At 37.2% G+C, this 19,428-nt stretch overlaps 1 protein-coding gene across 2 annotated transcripts in view; it reads right to left on the reverse strand.

Moving 5' to 3' along the window:
• Positions 1-19,428, reverse strand: part of ATP6V1A (ATPase H+ transporting V1 subunit A) — a 58,779-nt gene that overhangs the window by 19,976 nt on the left and 19,375 nt on the right. For both annotated transcript variants that reach the window (XM_043873681.1, XM_043873682.1), the window contains exons 2-6: positions 10,643-10,737; positions 6,762-6,890; positions 4,760-4,974; positions 4,340-4,477; positions 2,822-2,973 (exon numbers count right to left, since the gene is read on the reverse strand). In XM_043873681.1, the coding sequence (XP_043729616.1) occupies positions 2,822-2,973; positions 4,340-4,477; positions 4,760-4,974; positions 6,762-6,890; positions 10,643-10,727 (719 nt within the window). In that variant the 5' untranslated portion in view covers positions 10,728-10,737. The remainder of the gene's footprint in view (positions 1-2,821; positions 2,974-4,339; positions 4,478-4,759; positions 4,975-6,761; positions 6,891-10,642; positions 10,738-19,428) is intronic.

Genomic DNA, 19,428 nt, shown 5'->3' on the forward strand with positions numbered 1-19,428 from the left:
ATTCTTTCTGAAAGAAGCTAAGACCTGAAAGGAAATAGAAATCAGCCATATGTAGGGAAATAACATGCCATGCAGAGGGAACAGCATAAGCAAAAGTCCAGGGCCAAGCGGGAGGGAGCCCTGCTTGAGGATTTAAAAGCCCATCGGGAAGCCTGGAGCATGGTCTGTAAGGAAGCAGTTGGGCAGCAAGTGGCTGAGACAATACTGGAAGGTAAGCAGGAGCCAGGTCACAGGTGGCTTTGTATGGGGTTAAGGATTATGTGTTTGTCTTGAGAGCAATAAAGAGCACTTCAAGCAAAACAGTGCAGGATCAAATATGTGTTTTAGTTGGATCACTATGTAATATGGACAACCACTCAGAAAGAAGGCAAAACTGAAGATGTGAAGTCTGATTAAATGTGATTATTGCAGGAATTAGGGTAAGATCCTTAATTACAGTCATGGAGTAGGGATGAGAGATGCAGATAAAAAAATATTGAGGGAACAGAATAATAGCACTAGTTCATTAATGAGATGTGGTAAAAACAATCCTTGAGAGAAGTCACAGATTTTAGAAGAGGGATTCACTGGATGTACAGTAATGACATTTGCTGAGAGGCAGCAAAGTTTCAAGAAATGGAGTGGTGATTAAGATGATGATATTAGTTTTAAAACACTGACTCTGGGGTACCTGTAAGATATTCAAAAGGAGAGGTATAATCCAAAGTGGATATATGAGCCTGGAACTCAGAAGAGATCTGGGATGAAGATACAGGTTTAGAAATCAACATATATAGGTGAACATTTAAGTCTTGAGGGTGGATGAAGTCATTCACAGAGGGTAAGATGTATAATAGGGAAAGAAAGGAGAAAAACTAAGAAATAGCAAAATTAAGGAGAAGGAAACTGCAATGGAGAATAAGCAATAGCTTCCTGTAGAAGAAGGTAAATGGAAGAGCAAAGTAAGTGGGTATTTCAAGGAGGAAGGAGTAGAAAGCAATATCCAACATCAAAAGTTGTAGCAATTAAGAAAATACTAACTTATGTATTGAATTATCAGTATGGGAGTGACTGACATGTTAGTGAGAGTAGTTTCACTGAGCAGTGGAACCATGGCCATAGAGGTACAGTGAATTAAAGTGGGAAAAGTGGGGACAACTTTTTTTCAAGAAGTTTGGCTGTGAAGATAAGGAGAAAAGTAGTGGAAGGCAGAAAGAGAAGGGTAGAAGGCAGATGTCTTTTCATTAGATGGGAGAAGAAAGGAAGATCACCTAATAGAAGGTCTCTGAGGAGATATGAGGTGGGGTCAACACCAGAAAAAGAAAGAGGAATAAAGGATAAATGGGAACATGTGTTAACTGAAAGAATTCCAAATCTGATGGCCCCTCATTTCTGTGTGAAGGATCTGAGATGACCATTTGGTGAGAGTGAAGGAGAAAGAAGAGCGGAAGATCTGAGGCAGGTAGAGAGTTTGAAATAGTCACTGAGGAGAGCAGAAGAATGACAATTAGGGAACTGCAGAAGGATTATGCCACAGTGCTGAGATACCAACTTGCACTTACTATTTATTTTTCTCAGCAGCCTGAGTGTAGATTTGGGAGAAGGAGATAGCCAGACTGATTCACAGTTGATACTTTACCAGGCAGGTATGATGGAAGACAGAGAAACAAGAAAATTTAATATACTGACAAATATTCATAGAAATGATATACTATTAAATTTAAACTGGATTCTAAAGGATATAGAAACAGGAGGTACTGACTAAATAAGAAGAGTCAAAGTACTGAAGATCTTTTATTTTTTTTCCATTTATTTTTATTAGTTGGAGGCTAATTACTTTACAATATTGTAGTGGTTTTTGCCATACATTGACATGAATCAGCCATGGATTTACATGTGTTCACCATCCTGATCCCCCCTCCCACCTCACTCCCCATCCCATCCCTCTGGGTCTTCCCAGTGCACCAGCCCTGAGCACTTGTCTCATGCATCCAACCTGGGCTGGTGATCTGTTTCACACTTGATAGTATACTTGTTTCAATGCTATTCTCTCAGAACATCCCACCCTCGCCTTCTCCCACAGAGTCCAAAAGTCTGTTCTGTACATCTGTGTCTCTTTTTCTGTCTTGCATATAGGGTTATCGTTACATCTTTTTAAATTCCATATATATGCGTTAGTATACTGTATTGGTCTTTATCTTTCTGGCTTACTTCACTCTGTATAATGGGCTCCAGTTTCATCCATCTCATTAGAACTGATTCAAATGAATTCTTTTTAATGAGTACTGAAGATCTTATAAGAGAGGAACAGAACAACACAGAGTAGGTTTAAAGGTAAGAGAGCTGAAGGGAGACATACAGGGGTTGGTGATCAGAAGTTAAGAGTTAATATCACTGCTTCAGCCTTTTCTGCAAATTAAAAGATGAAGTTATTTGTTAAAAGTAAAGGATAGTATGCTTATGCCAAAACCTTAAAGAGAAAGGTTTTTATGCAATTGAAGAAAATGGCAAAGAGCAGACTATAAAGTTAAGAAAGATTGCTGGATAGCAGAGAACCCACGTGATTTTAGAAATCATCAATTAAAGTGACATCAATCTACTGATTATAGGAATAACAAGAAAATTTCAGAAAGTTTTAGAAATAATGCTTTCCTTTTGCAACTGTGAAAAATTCTCTTCAATGGTCTGACTCTCTAAATAAGCACTGGCAAAAATATAAAACATGTTTCTCTAGATAAAACATATTATAGGATTAGCACATAAAACCTTATTTATAAAGAAGTGAAATAGTAAGCACATATAAAAATCTGAGGGAAAACTATGGGACACAGTTCAAACTCACGGAAAAAGGGCATCAAGGACTCTCTGGCCAGTCAACAGAGGATGATTAGCTGGCAACTTCTCAGTGACAGGCCGAACCTGACGTACAGGCCATACTTGGACCATGCTGAACTTCTCCTTTATACCTTCAAATTCAAGCTCCAACACAACATCCTACAAAAATACAGTGGGACTTTCAGAATACTATGAACATTTCTTCCTCTAAAGAAAAGTAATGCCAGACTTCTAGGGGGGATTAGAGAGGTGGTATGTGGAAGTAGGGAGGGAGATTTACATCTTTTATTATAAATATATACAGTTCTGATTTTTTTTTTTAAACCAGGTACACTTACTACTATTTTAATGATTAAAAAAAAGTTTAGAAATTTTTGGGAAAGAAGTATTTCAAGTAATAGAGAAACAATTAAATAAATTACATGAATATACACAGGAAAAATTCCTGAAGGATACAAAAGATATTCCTGGAACTGAAGGAGGGAAGAAACGAAAACTTTCATAATTTATTTTCCATTCTTTGTTTTTTTACTTTATTATAATCTTCTTGCACTGCTTTAATGAAAAATACTAATCTAATTAAGAATCCTAAAATATTTAATAAAGTTAAATATTTTAAATTATTTACAAAAGCAAAAAGATAATGAGTAACTCTTAACATTTGTAAACAGTGAGATGATTTTAACTATTCACAAAAGATCTCAAGGTCCAAAGACCTACAGAAATTTGTAATCTTGTTGATACATGGATTTGAATTAACATGTAGGTGAGTGATTCTCTAAGCTAGTGAGTAAGGTTAGCTGACTGCCCAGAACCCCAATCTTAATTCTTTTGTTCTCTATTATACTGTAGAGCACAGATCTTGTTGATGTGAGATGATCAGAAAATTATTATCATCATATCTCATTGGGAAAAAGTTATATGCTACAATGACCTTCCCAAAAAAGATTCTTCATACCCACAAAGATTATCACGTATCTACTGTATTTGATATGATGTGATTATCAGTAATAGCAAAGGACTAAGTTTTAAATGGTTCACTGAGAGTAAGAACTTACAATCCATTTCATGATTCATTATGTGAATAGAGACTGAAAATTAAGATCAAAGTCTCTTCTATGCCTAAAGAATCAGGGGTTTGGGAACTTCCCTGGCAGTCCAGCAGTTAAGACTCCGTGTTTCCACTGCAGGGAGCACGGGTTTCATCTCTGGTTGGGGAACTATGCTCCCCCATACCCCTCATGTGACCAAAATAAAAAAGGAGAAAAGAATCAGGGGTTTAAACAATACAGCATAAGTTAGGAAGGTAAGAAAACACTGTACTAGTTGTTTCTCTTTAAAAAGAAACAATATATTTTGCCTTTTGTAGTCCCAAGCTCAAGTTTTAAAGGAGAATATCTTAAATTATGAAAGTAACTTAAAACTTACATATTAAATATGAATTCTATAACTATTTAGAGTTCTACAACTGGGTAACTATATCAGTGGGGCCACTCATGTGAGTTAAAGTTTATATGATACTTACAGAGGTATCGTAATTTCCAGGTGGAGCAATGTAGGTGACAGTTCCTCTGTTTCGTGGAGGCAACATGATTTTGTGTTTGATGAGAGAGTTCTCATTGACAATTCCGTAAATATCTCCACCAGTGATGTGACTACCAACCTAGGGAACAAACATACTTGTTGCTTAATATTCAAACAAACGTCAAGCCATTTAATGTTCAATAAACATCAAGGAGACTCCCCTGCCATTATTTAACTCATTTGCCTCACTTATCAATAAAATATATTTGTTCTACAATCCTTCTCGTGGAGCTTTTAAAAAAAAAAGTAAACTATGCTTCTGTGGTCCACTTTTATTTTGACTAACAGTACAAAATAGTTCACTAAACACTCTTTTCACATTCTTTCACCAACTTTAGAAATTTTGATTACAAAGACATACCCGTAGATTTTTGCAAGGTGTGAAATCCCATTTGACATCTCTGCTAAGAGCAGACACATTTACTCCTCTGGGAATGTAAATACTTTGAGTCTGACTGCTGATATCTGACAAAGGTCTCTGAATACCATCAAAAATGGCTCCCATAATGCCTGGACCAAGTTCAACTGAGAGGGGTTTACCAGTGCGGAGTACAGGGTCTCCAACAGACACACCAGCTGGGAAAGGTGGTTGAGGAAAATTCACTATGAAATACTGGAGATACTGTAAAATAAAGAAGTACTGCAGCTTAACAGGAAATGAGATATAAGAAGCTAAACCTGAGATTCTCAAACTTATAGTCCACAGCATCGTGAGTGTTTCGGTAACTTTTTCATAGAGATCTACAACAAAAGATACATTTAATATTTTCATCTACTAAATAATCATGCTCAAACATTTTAATAAGTTTGTATGTCTAACAAGTGAGTAGCACTTTGAAAGAAAAAGACACATAAACTGAAACAAAAAGACACATAAATTGAAAGAAAAAAGAACATTTTAATTTCATTTTTAAATAATCTCAATTCTTGCAAAGGGGATTTATGTGCCTGTTGGGTAGTCTATAATTTCCAAACCTAGGAGTCAGACTGAATACCCAATCCACATCATTTTCATATGACACTTGGTTTTTAGCTTAGCAATTGCCAAAAACTCGGCTTCACAAAGATATGACATCATCAACAAGAATGCAGTGCAGTCAGATAATGAAACTGTTTATTATCTCAAGCTACTAGTTCTCATGGTGTCTGAGAAGATGTCAAATATTCTTGTCTTTACTGCAAATCCTTAAAACATCCCGGAGCACCACGTGAGTTTGCTGCAGCTGCCCAGAGTGCCTTGGCACAGTTTGGGAACCACAGGCTAAAAACAGAATCAAAAGTCTCTCTATAATACATTGCTTCAACTATATTGATGAGGAATATCAGTTCCTTAAAAAGGATATTAGAATTAGGAAAAAAGAAACTTAAACTCTTAAGACTGAGAAACAACCAAAAAAATTTTAAGACTTAACAATCATTAAGAGATTTATTAACAAGTGATGGTATATTCATATGCTGGAATTCTATGTAGCTGTAAAAAAGGACAGGTACTTTTATGAATTTTGCATGAAAGATCTCCAAAATATAATTTCCAATATTTGTTTATAAAAATATTTCAAGCCTACAGCAAAGTTGAAAGAATATTACAGTGATCTACCATACACACTGCATTGTATTCATCATGTATCTATCCATCTTCCACAATACATATATTTTTAAGTGAATAAAAGGTGCAGAACATTACCTATAATACACTATCTTCTGGGGAAAAAAAGGAAATAAAAATACACATTTATAATGGTCCATATAAAAAACTAGAAGGATATACAGTAAGTGGAACTAACAAAACTGGTTGCATGAACGCATGTCTGTTTTGAAAACTGGCCAAATACAGGATGACAAAAGTGGAGCAGGTTCTCAATATACACATGCTCATTTGTTTACTTTAAATCTTTAAACCATGTGAAAGACTAGATAAAAAATAAATCTAACAACAGAAAAAAGTCCTTTTGATTAGTGATGATTTCATAGCCATGAATACTTTTAATTTTATTAAAAATTTCAGGTGATTTTGTTTAGAATTAGCACTCCAATACTGACATAGAAAGAAGAAGTACTGTAAGCATATATTTTAGCATGGCAAAAAGGCTGTACCAAATAAAACTTAAATAAGTAGTCAGAGAAATAATGCTTAAGTAACAGCACTGAAATATTAACAGCAATGAAAGTTCAGGAGATAATACTGATTTCTCAAAATAAGAGCACTAATTCCTAGTACCTTTCAATAAACTTCTATATATCAGGTTTCTTCAAAACACCAGCATTCCATGTTTCTGATACCACTGGTATTGCTTTTACCTTTGCCAAAAATCTTTAAATTCTGACTTGTAGAAAATGGCCAGAAATTGAACTAAAAAGGATACAAGTTTCTTCATACACCTGGATGGTAGCCATGTCACCCTCTAATCGGATAATCTCTCCAACCAACTCGCTGTGGCCCACTCTCACCAGTTCATACATGGCTGCACCTGCCATGTCACAGGCTGTAACCACTGAAAGGAACAAATGAGGATTTTAATGACTTAAGACTCTGAACAGTTCCAGATGATTAAAATACCGAATAAATTTGTTAATATACTTCTCTCACATATTTATAGGAAAAATAAAACACCTACTATGGGACACACAGTCTCTCAAAAAGAACATTTTTTTTTTTTTTAAATTATACTTGATTTAAAACACTATGTTCGTTTCAGGTATATAACATAATTCAGCTATATACATGTATTTTTTCAGATCATTTTCTATAGATTATTATAATATATTGAGTATAATTCCCTGTGCTGTATAGTAAATCACTGTTGCTTATCTATTCTATGTACAGTAGTTTTTATTTGTTAATCTCATACTCTTGATTTGTCCCTCCCTCCCTCTCCCCACTGGTGACCATAAATTTGTTTTCTATTTGAGTCTGTTTCTGCTTCATATAGATTTATTTGCATTATTTTTTAGATTCCACATATAAGGGATATCACACAACATTTATCTGTCTGATTTTCTTCGCTAAGTGTAAGATTCTCTAGGTTCATCCATGTTGCTGCAAACGGCAATATTTCATTCTTTATATGGCTGAATAACATTCCATTGTGTATATATACCACATCCTCTTAAGTTGATCAACTGTTGATGGGCACTTAGGTTGCTTCTGGGTCTTGGTTGCTATAAATAGTTATGCCATGAACATTGGGGTACATATATCTTTTTAAATTACAGTTTTACTCTTTTCTGGATATATAGTCATGAATGGGACTGCTGAATCATACGTAGCTCTATTTTTATTTTTAAGGAAACCTGTACTGTTTTCCATAGTAGTTACACCAATTTACATTCCCATCAACAGTGTAGGAGGGTTCTCTTTTCTCCATACCCTCTTCAGGATTTATTATTTGCAGACTTTTTGACGGCAGCCATTCTGACTGCTGTGCGAAGATACCTCACTGTGGTTTTGATTTGCATTTCTCTAATAATTAGTGATGTTGAACATCTTTTCATGTACCTGTTGGCCATCTGTATGTCTTTTTTGCTAAGATGTCTATTTAGGTCTTCTGCCCATTTTTTTTGATTGGGTTGTTTTGGTTTTTCTATATTGAGTTACATTAGCTGTTTGTATATTTTGTATATTAACCCTCTATAGTCACATCACTGCAAATATTTTCTTCCATTTCTTTTTGTTTTGTTAATAAAAAGACACATTTTTTAGCATATGTCATAGATGGGATAAACAGAATAAAATTTTGTTAGGCTTTAGGCTAAGATTACTTGTTTACATGATACACATGAATACTATTTTCATTTTGAAGTTCTATATGACAAATAAACGTCAAACTCTTAACTAGTAGCACTTAGGCAAGTTTTGATCAACCTAGCTTGCTATAATACAAGGAATGGTGGGTACTGGAAGAGTAATAATAATAATAAAAGACTAAAACAATCATCAGCACGCTCTGTTTTCACCATTCCTTTGAGAAATATCACATAAAACAACAACTTTACTTTCTAACACTTTATACTAGTGGTTGTTGAAACTCTTCTTGGACAGATCTACCTAGAAAAACTCCCATTTGCATTTGGGCTTCCCAGGTGGTGCAGTGGTAAAAGTATCCGCCTGACAATGCCGGAGATGCAAGAGATGCAGGTTCAATCCCTGGGTCAGGAAGAGCCTTTGGAGTAGGTTGGCAATGCACTCCAGTATTCTTGCCTGGAGAATCCCATGGACAGAGGAGCTTGGCAAGCTATAGTTCATGGAGTCACAGAGAGTCAGACATGATTGAGCACAACAACAAACAGGATGTTTATAATCAGTCACGACCACTGGATGAAAGCCTCGTCAAGAATCCCTATTTCTTATAAATACTGGATTAGAATTTGCACTTATTATTTTGGATCATGTTGCCCAGCAAGCAAAAGTTACTTTTCTGGCAGGAGGGGAAGGTTGTATGTTTTCAGATATGTATAGGAATAAGTCTATGATGGCTTTTTTTTTTGAAACTGTATTATTATTTTATTAAGGAATCCATTTTTATGACTGTCACGAAGCCAAGCAGAGTTAACAGTAATGAGTTCTGGAGGTAACAATACCCTACTCTGAACTTTCTAGTTACAACCAACATCGTCTCCCTAGAACCTCAATTTTTCTATCTCTGCCTCTCCCTACCAGACTCCTAAGGTCTCAATTCCTGCCCTCCTATTCCTGGAATATGCCAATGCCAACTGTGTAAGAGGTCTTTTCAGGAGAAGACGACTTTTGTCTTCCCAGAAGACAAAGCCTCTACTTTGCTCTATGAGGCAGATAGCAACCCCAAACCACAGACAGGCTGGGACCTGCGCAGGCCTCAATGGATTAAGTCTATTTAAATATTTAGCCTTCAGATACAATTAATTAGAACTATGAATTAGGTAATATTCAAGTAGAAAGTATTAGGGAATTAATATTTATTTAACTTACATTAGAACAATGGAAATTTATTTCTTTTATCAATATTTACCTCTGTATCTATAAGAATAATTAAGAAGCACAGAAATGTGTGCTGTGTGCTAAGTCACTCCAATCATGTCTGACTCTGTGACTCCATGGACTGCAGCCCACCAGGCTCCTCTGTCCATGAGATTCTCTAGGCAAGAATACTGGAGTGGGAGGAAGATCCCCTGGAGGATCTAACCCACATCTCTTATGTCTCCTTCATAGGCAGGCACGTTCTTTACCACTAGTGCCACCTGGAAGGCCCACACTGAAATACCACAGATAACTAAAGTGTTGACAAATTTCAGAAAAATATTTTCACATAAACTCTTTTGAGAGTGTTCTTTGCCTTTTCCCTCAAAGTTCCTATGTACAGTCTGTCTTCCTTAAAGGCCTTATGATCATCAAGGTGAAAAGGTGTTTCTCTGAATGGTGAAGAGATTGAAAATAGTGAAATATATTATATTTGCTAAAAATTCAAGCTCAAACACCAAGTTCTAAGCAGTAGAAGCTTACTAGGGAGAAATAAGTGGCCCAGTGACTGATAATCTTCATTTGTATTAACACCCCAAAGAACCATCACCTCTATTGTGATTAGAACATCAAAAAGAGTACAACATGAGGTTTATAAAAAGACAAGGAAAAGTGAATTTTCATGGCACTAAAAATTACAAATCAATGAGTAGTTTTACCAACAGAAACTGAATTACATTTTGCAGTGGAAATGTGGAATAACAAACTTAATACTAGGAGGAGATTTATTTATTATTTAAAATGCTCCAAGTTGTGGGCAAAACAAACATAAACTGCTTTCCATTCTCATTATCATGTCATAAGACTACTTTGCTACAGGTAGCTAGTTACGTGATATCTGAATCATCACTCAGAAGGATTTATACATGCAAAGAGCCACGGTTGATGTTTCTGAGAAATGTTCTAAAAGCAATTACTAAAATTTAAATCACATTAACAGACATTTAGGTATCACAAAATAAAACCTATAAACTTTATAGCCTTTTAACCTCAGATTTAACAACAAAAAAAATTTAAGACATGTAACACTATCTATCCATTTACATAATAATTATCAAATTTAGATAATAAATGTCATAGTAACCCTTATGATAGAAGTATTGCCTCAGTCTTACAGCAGGTATGAAATCTTCTAAAGACAGAATTTACATAGGTGAAGAGAAACTTGTGTATTTCTGCTTAAAACACCTTGAAAAGATATTAACTGATATTAGGGATTTTTTACTATTATGATTATTATGTATTACTCACCAGGTCCTGAGACCCCATGCACATATCCAAATGTGCTTTCTTTATCTTCATCACGTATTTTGGGGAGCTTGGAGAAATCCATCATGTTAATTTACCTATGATAAAAAAAGTAATTAAGTTATAATTAAAAACTTTAAAGCAAAAGAACCAATATAGGTAGTGAACTCTGGTGTATACTTGAGTTATTACCACTTCTTCAAAGTAAAATAGAATATAAAATTCTTAAGATTTGGTTAAAATTACCTCATTCTTGGATAGTCTACAGTTATTACAACTGTAGTTGTATATAGTCTACAGTTATGAAAACTCAGAATTGTATCCCTATACAAGGTATTCCATAGAAAATATCCCATGGACTATAAGAAGGAATGTGATGTCTTTCCAATGGCTTTTCTAGCCCTGTAACATCTTGCCCTGCCATTTAGCTCTCTGACTTCCTCAACTACTTTATCATGCTGCATAAACATGGAACTCTGTTATTACTCAAAACACATACACATCCAGCCTCAGGGTCTTTGTACACACTATTACCCTTGTCCAGAGTACTCTTCTCCTGGATGTCAGCTCCCATACCCCCTTCAGGCCTTCACTCAAATATCCCCCACTCTGAGAGGCTTTTTTGCCTATCTGCCCATCTATTTAAAATTTTAACATACCTCCCTCCTTCCCTACTTTATTTTTTACCATCTAACAAATTATATCTTATGTTAAAAAAAAATGCTTAAATGAATAATGTATCTTTAAAATGTTTCTGTGATCATCCTCACCCCCTAACACCTCCCCCCCACCCCCCACCCCCACCTTTAGCAGAATACAGAACAGTTTAGGAAATTTAGTTCAATTTATTTACTTTAAGATGTACAACCTGAAAAACCCAAACAATGTATTAAGTCTAAATAGAAAACTAGTTACAGATCCCAAAGTAGAAAGTTTCTTTGTAACTGCTGTAACTTTCTAACTTATTATGGACAATTTAATAAAGGAAATAAAATACATGCACAGATAAAAAGCTAAATAATGTCTCCTAACAACCTTAAAGAAAAGGTCACAGACCAATATATAATAAAGTACCAAATAATATATACACTTATTTACTAAAAGTTCAAAGATTAGCACATTCATGGAAAACATCTTGAAGATCAGGGAGAATCAGCAAAAGAAAAGGAGGCCTGCAAAGGCATTCCAGGTGGAGAAATAACGAACAAGAGAAGGGAAATAAAAATTTCAGGAGAGTTAATGGACCAGCCTGACTGCAATAAAAAACTGCACTGTTACTGCAACAGTGAGAAATAAGGATTCAAAGGTAGAGATTACTTTGTGGGTCTAGAGACGAATGCCTAGTGGACTTTATCCTACACAAGAGGAAACAACCAACAATAGGAAACAACCAAAGATTGTTATGAGAAGAATGCTGTTTAATCAATCAATTAAGAGGAGAGGGGAAGTGGGCATGACGAGAAGTTGAAAAGCTCTGGAAACAGTATGGGTTGTGTCCAGAGCTGTCACCAGACCCTTGCTCAAAACCAACCAACCCCTCCCTTGAGCAGGAACTAATGTATCTTTAATCACAGGGTCTGGACACAGAGGAAGTTATAGGGAGAGAAAAACAAAAAACTGGATATCAAAAAACTGAAATCAAGATGGTGATGAATTTGATCTCCAACAGACCCTGAATCGCTTTCTACAGTGATTTTTGTTTTACTACATTGGTGTACAAAATGACACTCCTACCTGCAGCCATGACTGGAAGTCAATGACCAAAAATGGACAGAAAGGTGGTGGTGTCCGTTTCCAGGAAAACCTTGCCTTTTTCCCAGAAAACTAATGCATATACTTCCCCATCATTAGTCTTGCTCTCCCTATTGTCTTTATTCCTTGAAAGCAAATCCCTCTTGCCATTACGGAGAAGGCAATGGCAACCCACTCCAGTACTCTTGCCTGGAAAATCCCATGGATGGAGGAGCCTGGTAGGCTGCAGTCCATAGGGTCGCGAAGAGTTGGACACAACTGAGTGACTTCACTTTCACTTTTCACTTTCATGCACTGGAGAAGAAAATGGCAACCCACTCTAGAGTTCTTGCCTGGAGAATCCCAGGGACGGCGGAACCTGGTGGGCTGCCGTCTATGGGGTCACACAGAGTCGGACACGACTGAAGCAACTTAGCAGCAGCAGCGGCAGCTTGCCATTAAGGGGACAATTTGACTACTGAACTAAGTTCCCACTTCTCCATTCTCTGGCCACTGAATAAAGTTTGTGTTGCTTCAATTACGCTTTGGTTTCATTTTTTGGCTGCCGGAACACGAAAGGGGGAATAAAGCCTTCCCCATGGAGGCAGGGGGTCTCAGTGGGCTACAGCCTGAGCAGGGTACATACAACTTAATTTGGTTAACAAATGGACTCAATTCATTAACTGTTTACCAAGCTCCTACCAAGGAAAAGGTACTGTGTTAAACTTAGGGAATAAAGATTGTGAATAAAAGGAGTTTTCACTAGCTTTAAACAACTGTACCATAAAGCAAAAGTACTTAAGTGTTCAAAATGACAATACACAGGGAGCAGAGGAAAAGTTGACTCAGTTGTGGGAAATGTGTAAACCAACAGGGATGAGTTGGCGGAACCAGTAATTGGAAAGGAAGTTTCAAGGCTGAGTTGAGTCCAGAAAGAAAGAATACAGAACAAGAGGAAAATCAAACCCCGAGCCTTGGGGATTCACTCAGGCAGGGTAGAGTAATGTTTTCCAGTCTTTCTGGAGTCACTGAAGGATCACTACAGAATCCTACACTTCTTCGAATATGATCTGTAATCCATTAACCAAGGTGGCTTCCCTGATAGTTTAGCTGGTAAAGAATCTGCCTGTAATGCAGACCCGGGTTTGATACCTGGGTTGGGAAGATCCCCTGGAGAAGGGAATGGCTATCCACTCCAGTACTCTGGCCTGGAGAATTCTATGGACTGTATAGTCCATGAGGACGCAAAGAGTCAGACATGACTGAGTAATTTCCACTTTCAACCAAAGTGTACCAAAGCAGAGACATTACTTTGACGACAAAGGTTTGTCTAGTCAAAGCTATTGGTTTTTCTAGTAGTCATGTATGGATGTGAGAGTTGGACCACAAAGAAGGCTGAGCACTGAAGAATTGATGCTTTTTAACTGTGGTGCTGGAGAAGACTCCTGAGAGTTCCTTGGACAGCAAAGAGATCAACAGCCAATCCTAAAGGAAATCAATCCTGAATATTCATTGGAAGGACTGAAGGCAGGAGGAGAAGGGGACGACAGAGGGCTAGATGGCTGGATGATATCACCAACTCAATGGATATAAGTTTGAGCAAGCTTCAGGAGATGGTGAAGGACAGGGAAGCCTGCCGTGTTGCAGTCTGGGGTCACAAAGAGTCAGACACGACAGAGCAAATGAACAAGAACAACAAACCAAGGTGTCGAGCAATTTGGGAGGGGAGTATAACAGTAAAGTGGAATTCTGGTTTTATATTCTTGGTACTTTCAGAAAGGGGATGGTGGACAGAGCTAACAGGGAAGAATTAAAGAGTGATTAAAGAAACAAGCAAGAGTAAAAACAAAGATCAAAACCATATGGCAAAAAAGGAGACCTTCCAAGTAAGAAGGATATGAGCAAAGGGGCAAGCTAAGTACCATATACCTTAAAGATGATAAAAGATGGTGATAGATAAGAGACTATCATCATTTTGGTCATTTGTTGGCAAAGATGAAGTCAGTGCCTAAGTCACTGGAAATCATGAAAAAATATTTATTATAGTCACAAATGTCAGCATAAAGGATCAAGAATTTTCGATTCTGTAGGAAAATTAAATTGGAGGAAGGGCAGTTGAGGGAGGAAGTAAAGAAAAGGGGAAACTGGTTTATTAGCATTTTCCAGCCTCCTAAAGATGCAGAAGGGATTGCTGAGTAAGGAGGAATGGGACTGCAAAAGATTAGAATTAAATTTTAAAAGATGGAAGTTTTTTTAGAAACTACTTAGATAAGAGAATAAACAAAGTTTAAAGATAAGCATTTATTTGGGGAGAATAAACAAAGTTTAAAGATAAGCATTTATTTGGGAGATGGGTTAGGCAAAGGCTTTGAAGTAGTGAACAAGCAAAGGAAGTCAAATTTTAATCTTCAGAAAATCAAAGATTTTCAAAGTCAGAAGAGAAATTTATAACAATACAGTCTAACTTCTTCCTCAAATATGGTTATTTCCTATGATACATGGTCATCTGCCTATTAAAGTGGAAACAGCATGAAAAACTGAGTCACACTTAGGAAAGATCCTAATTCTACCAGTGACAAACAGCAGGAGATCTTGGACAAATCAGAATCTCTTTGTATCTTCCTTTGAAGTATCCCCTACCCTGGGGTTATGACTAAATTACAGTTTTGTCAAAAATGTTCCTTGTGAGGTGTAAAATGCTTACAAAACTCTCATAAGTAATACCTACTATTTAAACAGGGCTTCAATTTTTAAAAAACTATTCTATTTTGAAAAATCTCCTCTAAGAGGGTTGTTTTGTATCCAACCTAAATCTATTAACACTTGCTCATAACCTGTACCCTCTGGCCCTGTTTCTTCCAACTACTGTAGCCACACTCCCTCTCCAAGGAAATTCTCTTTAGTGTCTTCAACTGTCCCTGAAAGGACAGCCTTTTGCAGCTCTTCCTCCCCTGAGGCTATACCCTGTTCTCTAAGTATTTTACAATGTCACTGTTTCTTTTAAAACAGAGCAAATAAAATTAAAAACTATATTCTAAATGTCATATGAGTAACTCTTCAAGAGTACCACTTTATCTATTCTGGCTGCTTCTTTTTATTGAGAAACAGAGACCAAGGCTTTGAGTCAGACAAATTGAGTTTGAAATTAAAAACTGTGCCCTTAAGCAAATCAAATTCTTTCAACCTTTTGAGACTCATTTTATTTGTAAAATCTACTGGGATTGTTGTGAAGCACCAAACAGTAAGCCTAATAGAAAATACTGATAACTACTAACTCTATTCTGTCAGTGTAAGTTAATATTGCCTAATGTGACACCACCCTTATGGCAGAAAGTGAAGAGGAACCAAAAAGCCTCTTGATGAAAGTGAAAGAGGAGAGCAAAAAACTTGGCTTAAAGCTCAACATTCAGGAAACTAAGATCATGGCATCTGGTCCCATCACTTCATGGGAAATAGATGGGAAACAGTGGAAACAGTAGCAGACTTTATTTTTTTGGGCTCCAAAATCACTGCAGATGGTGACTGCAGCCATGAAATTAAAAGATGCTTACTCCTTGGAAGGAAAGTTATGACCAACCTAGATAGCATATTTAAAAGCAAAGACATTACTTTGCCAACAAAGGTCTGTCTAGTCAAGGCTATGGTTTTTCCAGTGGTCATGTATGGATGTGAGAGTTGGACAGTGAAGAAAGCTGAGTGCCGAAGAATTGATGCTTTTGAACTGTGGTGTTGGAGAAGACTCTTCAGAGTCCCTTGGACTGCAAGATCCAACCAGTCCATCCTAAAGGAGATCAGTCCTGGGTGTTCACTGGAAGGACTGATAATGAAGCTGAAACTCCAATACTTTGGCCACGTCATGCGAAGAATTGACTCACTGGAAAAGACCCTAATGCTGGGAAGGATTGGGGGCAGGAGGAGAAGGGGACGACAGAGGATGAGATGGCTGGATGGCATCACTGACTCAATGGACATGGGTTTGGGTAGACTCTGGGAGTTGGTGATGGACAGGGAGGGCTGGGGTGCTGTGATTCATGGGGTCGCAAAGAATTGGACACGACTGAGTGACTGAATTGAACTGAACCAAACCGAACATTCTTATCATCTTGTTATTTGAACCAAATCTAGCCAAGTGGCTAGTTTATTCCCTTAGTTATTATGTGTGTTTTACCATACCTTTATTTGCTAAAATGAAACAGATTTTAAGCATCAGTGATATGCCAAGTGCAGTATTATAGATTGAAAATACAATGGAGTAAGACACAATCTCTCCCCCAAGGAGTTTCTAGCCTGGTGGGATAAAAAGCAAACATAGTTACAATAAGTTGACAAATGTACTCTCATAGGAGCAATGCAGAGTGATTTAGATAAAGCAGAGGATCTGACCTAAACTTGGGCAGGACAAGAGTGACTTAGAAAATAATAAACTGAAACTTGAAAGATGAATAAAGAGACATTAGAGTATACAGTAGAACTTTCTTATAGATGCCTCAAATCTCCTAGGGGTCACAAAGGTGTTCTGAAATGTTTATGAGGCAATAATGGTATCTGTTCTGATTTTTAAAATACAGGTATTTACAACTTTTCCCTTTAAACACTGAGAGCCTCCAAATGTATGAGCAATAATTTGTGGAAATCAAATGAGTTTGTTCATGATTCAGCTGCCTTGTGGATATATTACTCAGCTGGATAATTCTAGCCACCATAGGAAACTGATGATTCTCTAGTTTTCAACTTTATTTTTAGGCTGCTGCTGCTGCTAAGTCGCTTCAGTCGTGTCCGACTCCGTGCGACCCCATGAATCACAGCACGCCAGCCCTCCCTGTCCATCACCAACTCTGGGAGTCCACCCAAACCCATGTCCATTGGGATTTTCCAGGCAAGAACACTGGAGTGGGTTGCCATTTATATGTTGTTTAATTTATGCCAAAGACAGCAGGCATTAAGAACACTGACATCAAACTAATAAGAAAATCAAAAGTCTTAAGTGATCATTCTATATATATTTTCTTAGGTACACTTTTTACCAGATCCACAAATTTGCATTCATCTGATTAATATTATATCAAATCAAGATGATCCTGTTTTTAAACAAATCAGTGTTTACAACAGCCAAGATATGGAAGCAACCTAAGTTCCCATTAATAGATGAATGGGTAAAGAAGGCGGGGAACACATAAATAATATAACATTGTTGTTTTTTAGTTGTTTTAGTGTATGTGCTGCTGAAGCGAGCACTGTTTTTTAGTTGTTAAGTCCTGTCTGACTCTTGTGACCCCATGGACTGTAGCCTGCCAGGCTACTCTGTCCATGGGATTACCGTAGCAAGAATACTGGAGTGGGTTGCCATTTCCTTTTCCAGGGGATGAACCTGCATTTCCTGCACTGGCAGGCGGATTCTCTACCACTGAGCTCCCTGGGAAGCCCTACCACTTTCCTCAGCCATAAGAAAGAAGGAAATCTTGCCACTGAGCCTAGAGGGTATTATTCTTAATGAAATAAGTCATATGGAAAAAGGACAAAACTGTCTGAGTTCTCAAATGTGTAATCTTAAAAACAAAGCAAATGAAGAAAGATTAATAAGACACATGTAGAACCATGGATACAGACAGGTGGCTGCCAGAGGAAAGACAGGTGGGAGAAAGACAGAAATGTGAGATAAGAGGTACAAACTTCCAGTTGCAAAATAAATGAGTCACAGGCATGAAATGTACAGTGTAGGGAATATACTCAATACGTATAAAACTAGAAGGAAAAAAAGTCAGTGTTAAGAGGACAAAAGTATGACGGTTTCCAAGTAATTTAGCTTTCTGTACACCATTGTGCAACATGCAGAGACGTGGTTACAAACATATCCCAAACCCAGCTCTTAACCAGCAGTTAAAGGTGGAATTGTGAGCGCAGGCAGCCTGACTACCTGACTCCAAAGCCTATGATCTTTAAGTACTGCACTCAGCCTCCAAAATTAACTAGGCTGATTTCTATTATAAACATCTAAACAATCCTATGTGGTACAGAGGACAACAGTCTCTCTCTCAAGACATATGTTTTATTATATTAGGGACAGAACTGCAAAATCCAGATTCTACTTCAAGGAAGGACAAGGGAGTGGAAAGTCAACAGCTGGCAGCCCTTCAGGGTCAGATTCAAAGAGCTGCCTTGCCCACATTGACACCCTTCACAGAGCAACCTGAGCTGGGTGACCAAGGAAAGTGGAGGTATATATATGAAGACCCCATCCTGTCAGTCCAATGTGGGATACTATCACAAGCAATAAATGCTCAGTCCAGATCACTCCACCTGGTTGGCTAAGGCTCTGCAGGGCTTACCTTGAAACTTCTGCCAAATTCTGCTCCTGCCCCCTTCCTCTCACTGTGTGTTGATCCCTAAGAAACACCTTATACACCAGACTTCCGTCTAGACATCTGATTTAAGAGAATCCAAATATTTAAACAATGAGTAAGCTGAATAATTGCTCCCTGGATAACTGAAGCTTAAGACTCACACCTGAAGCACAACAATATTTGGCTTGTTTTCTGTTTTAGTAATCTTGAAATGGAAAAAAAAATACAAAAGCGGATTTAGAAAGCAGAGGCCATATGACAGTTCTCAGGTTAAGTCAAGCAATTAGTATAGAGGTCAGGTTTCCATACAACCGAAGTCTTAGTTTCTAAAAAGAACTTGTTCCTCCTCCTCCAACATAAACCTTAGATACAGCCCATCACCAGTAGTTACAGGGGAAAAGTCTAAGGTACTATTTTCTGATACTGGAAAATGTTTCCTTGCTCCAGAAGTTGCAGGCTCCAACCTCTTAAGAGTTAAGCACTTTGAGAAACTTCCAAGGATTAGTCCAAGGTAACAGACTCTCTTGAACATTAAAATTTGTAATTCCTGCAGCCCTGACATAAGGATACACATACATACAGATGGATAGATAGACACTATAATTCTAAAGCTTTTTCACCAAAATACCCCAACTGCAGAAAAACAAGTAAACCTTAAATAAATAAATATCCTCCCACCAGAATCTTGACAGACAATAGGACAATGTTATAGCAGTC

This window comes from Cervus elaphus, chromosome 19 (genome assembly GCF_910594005.1).
Source record: "Cervus elaphus chromosome 19, mCerEla1.1, whole genome shotgun sequence".
Classification (NCBI taxonomy): domain Eukaryota; kingdom Metazoa; phylum Chordata; class Mammalia; order Artiodactyla; family Cervidae; genus Cervus; species Cervus elaphus.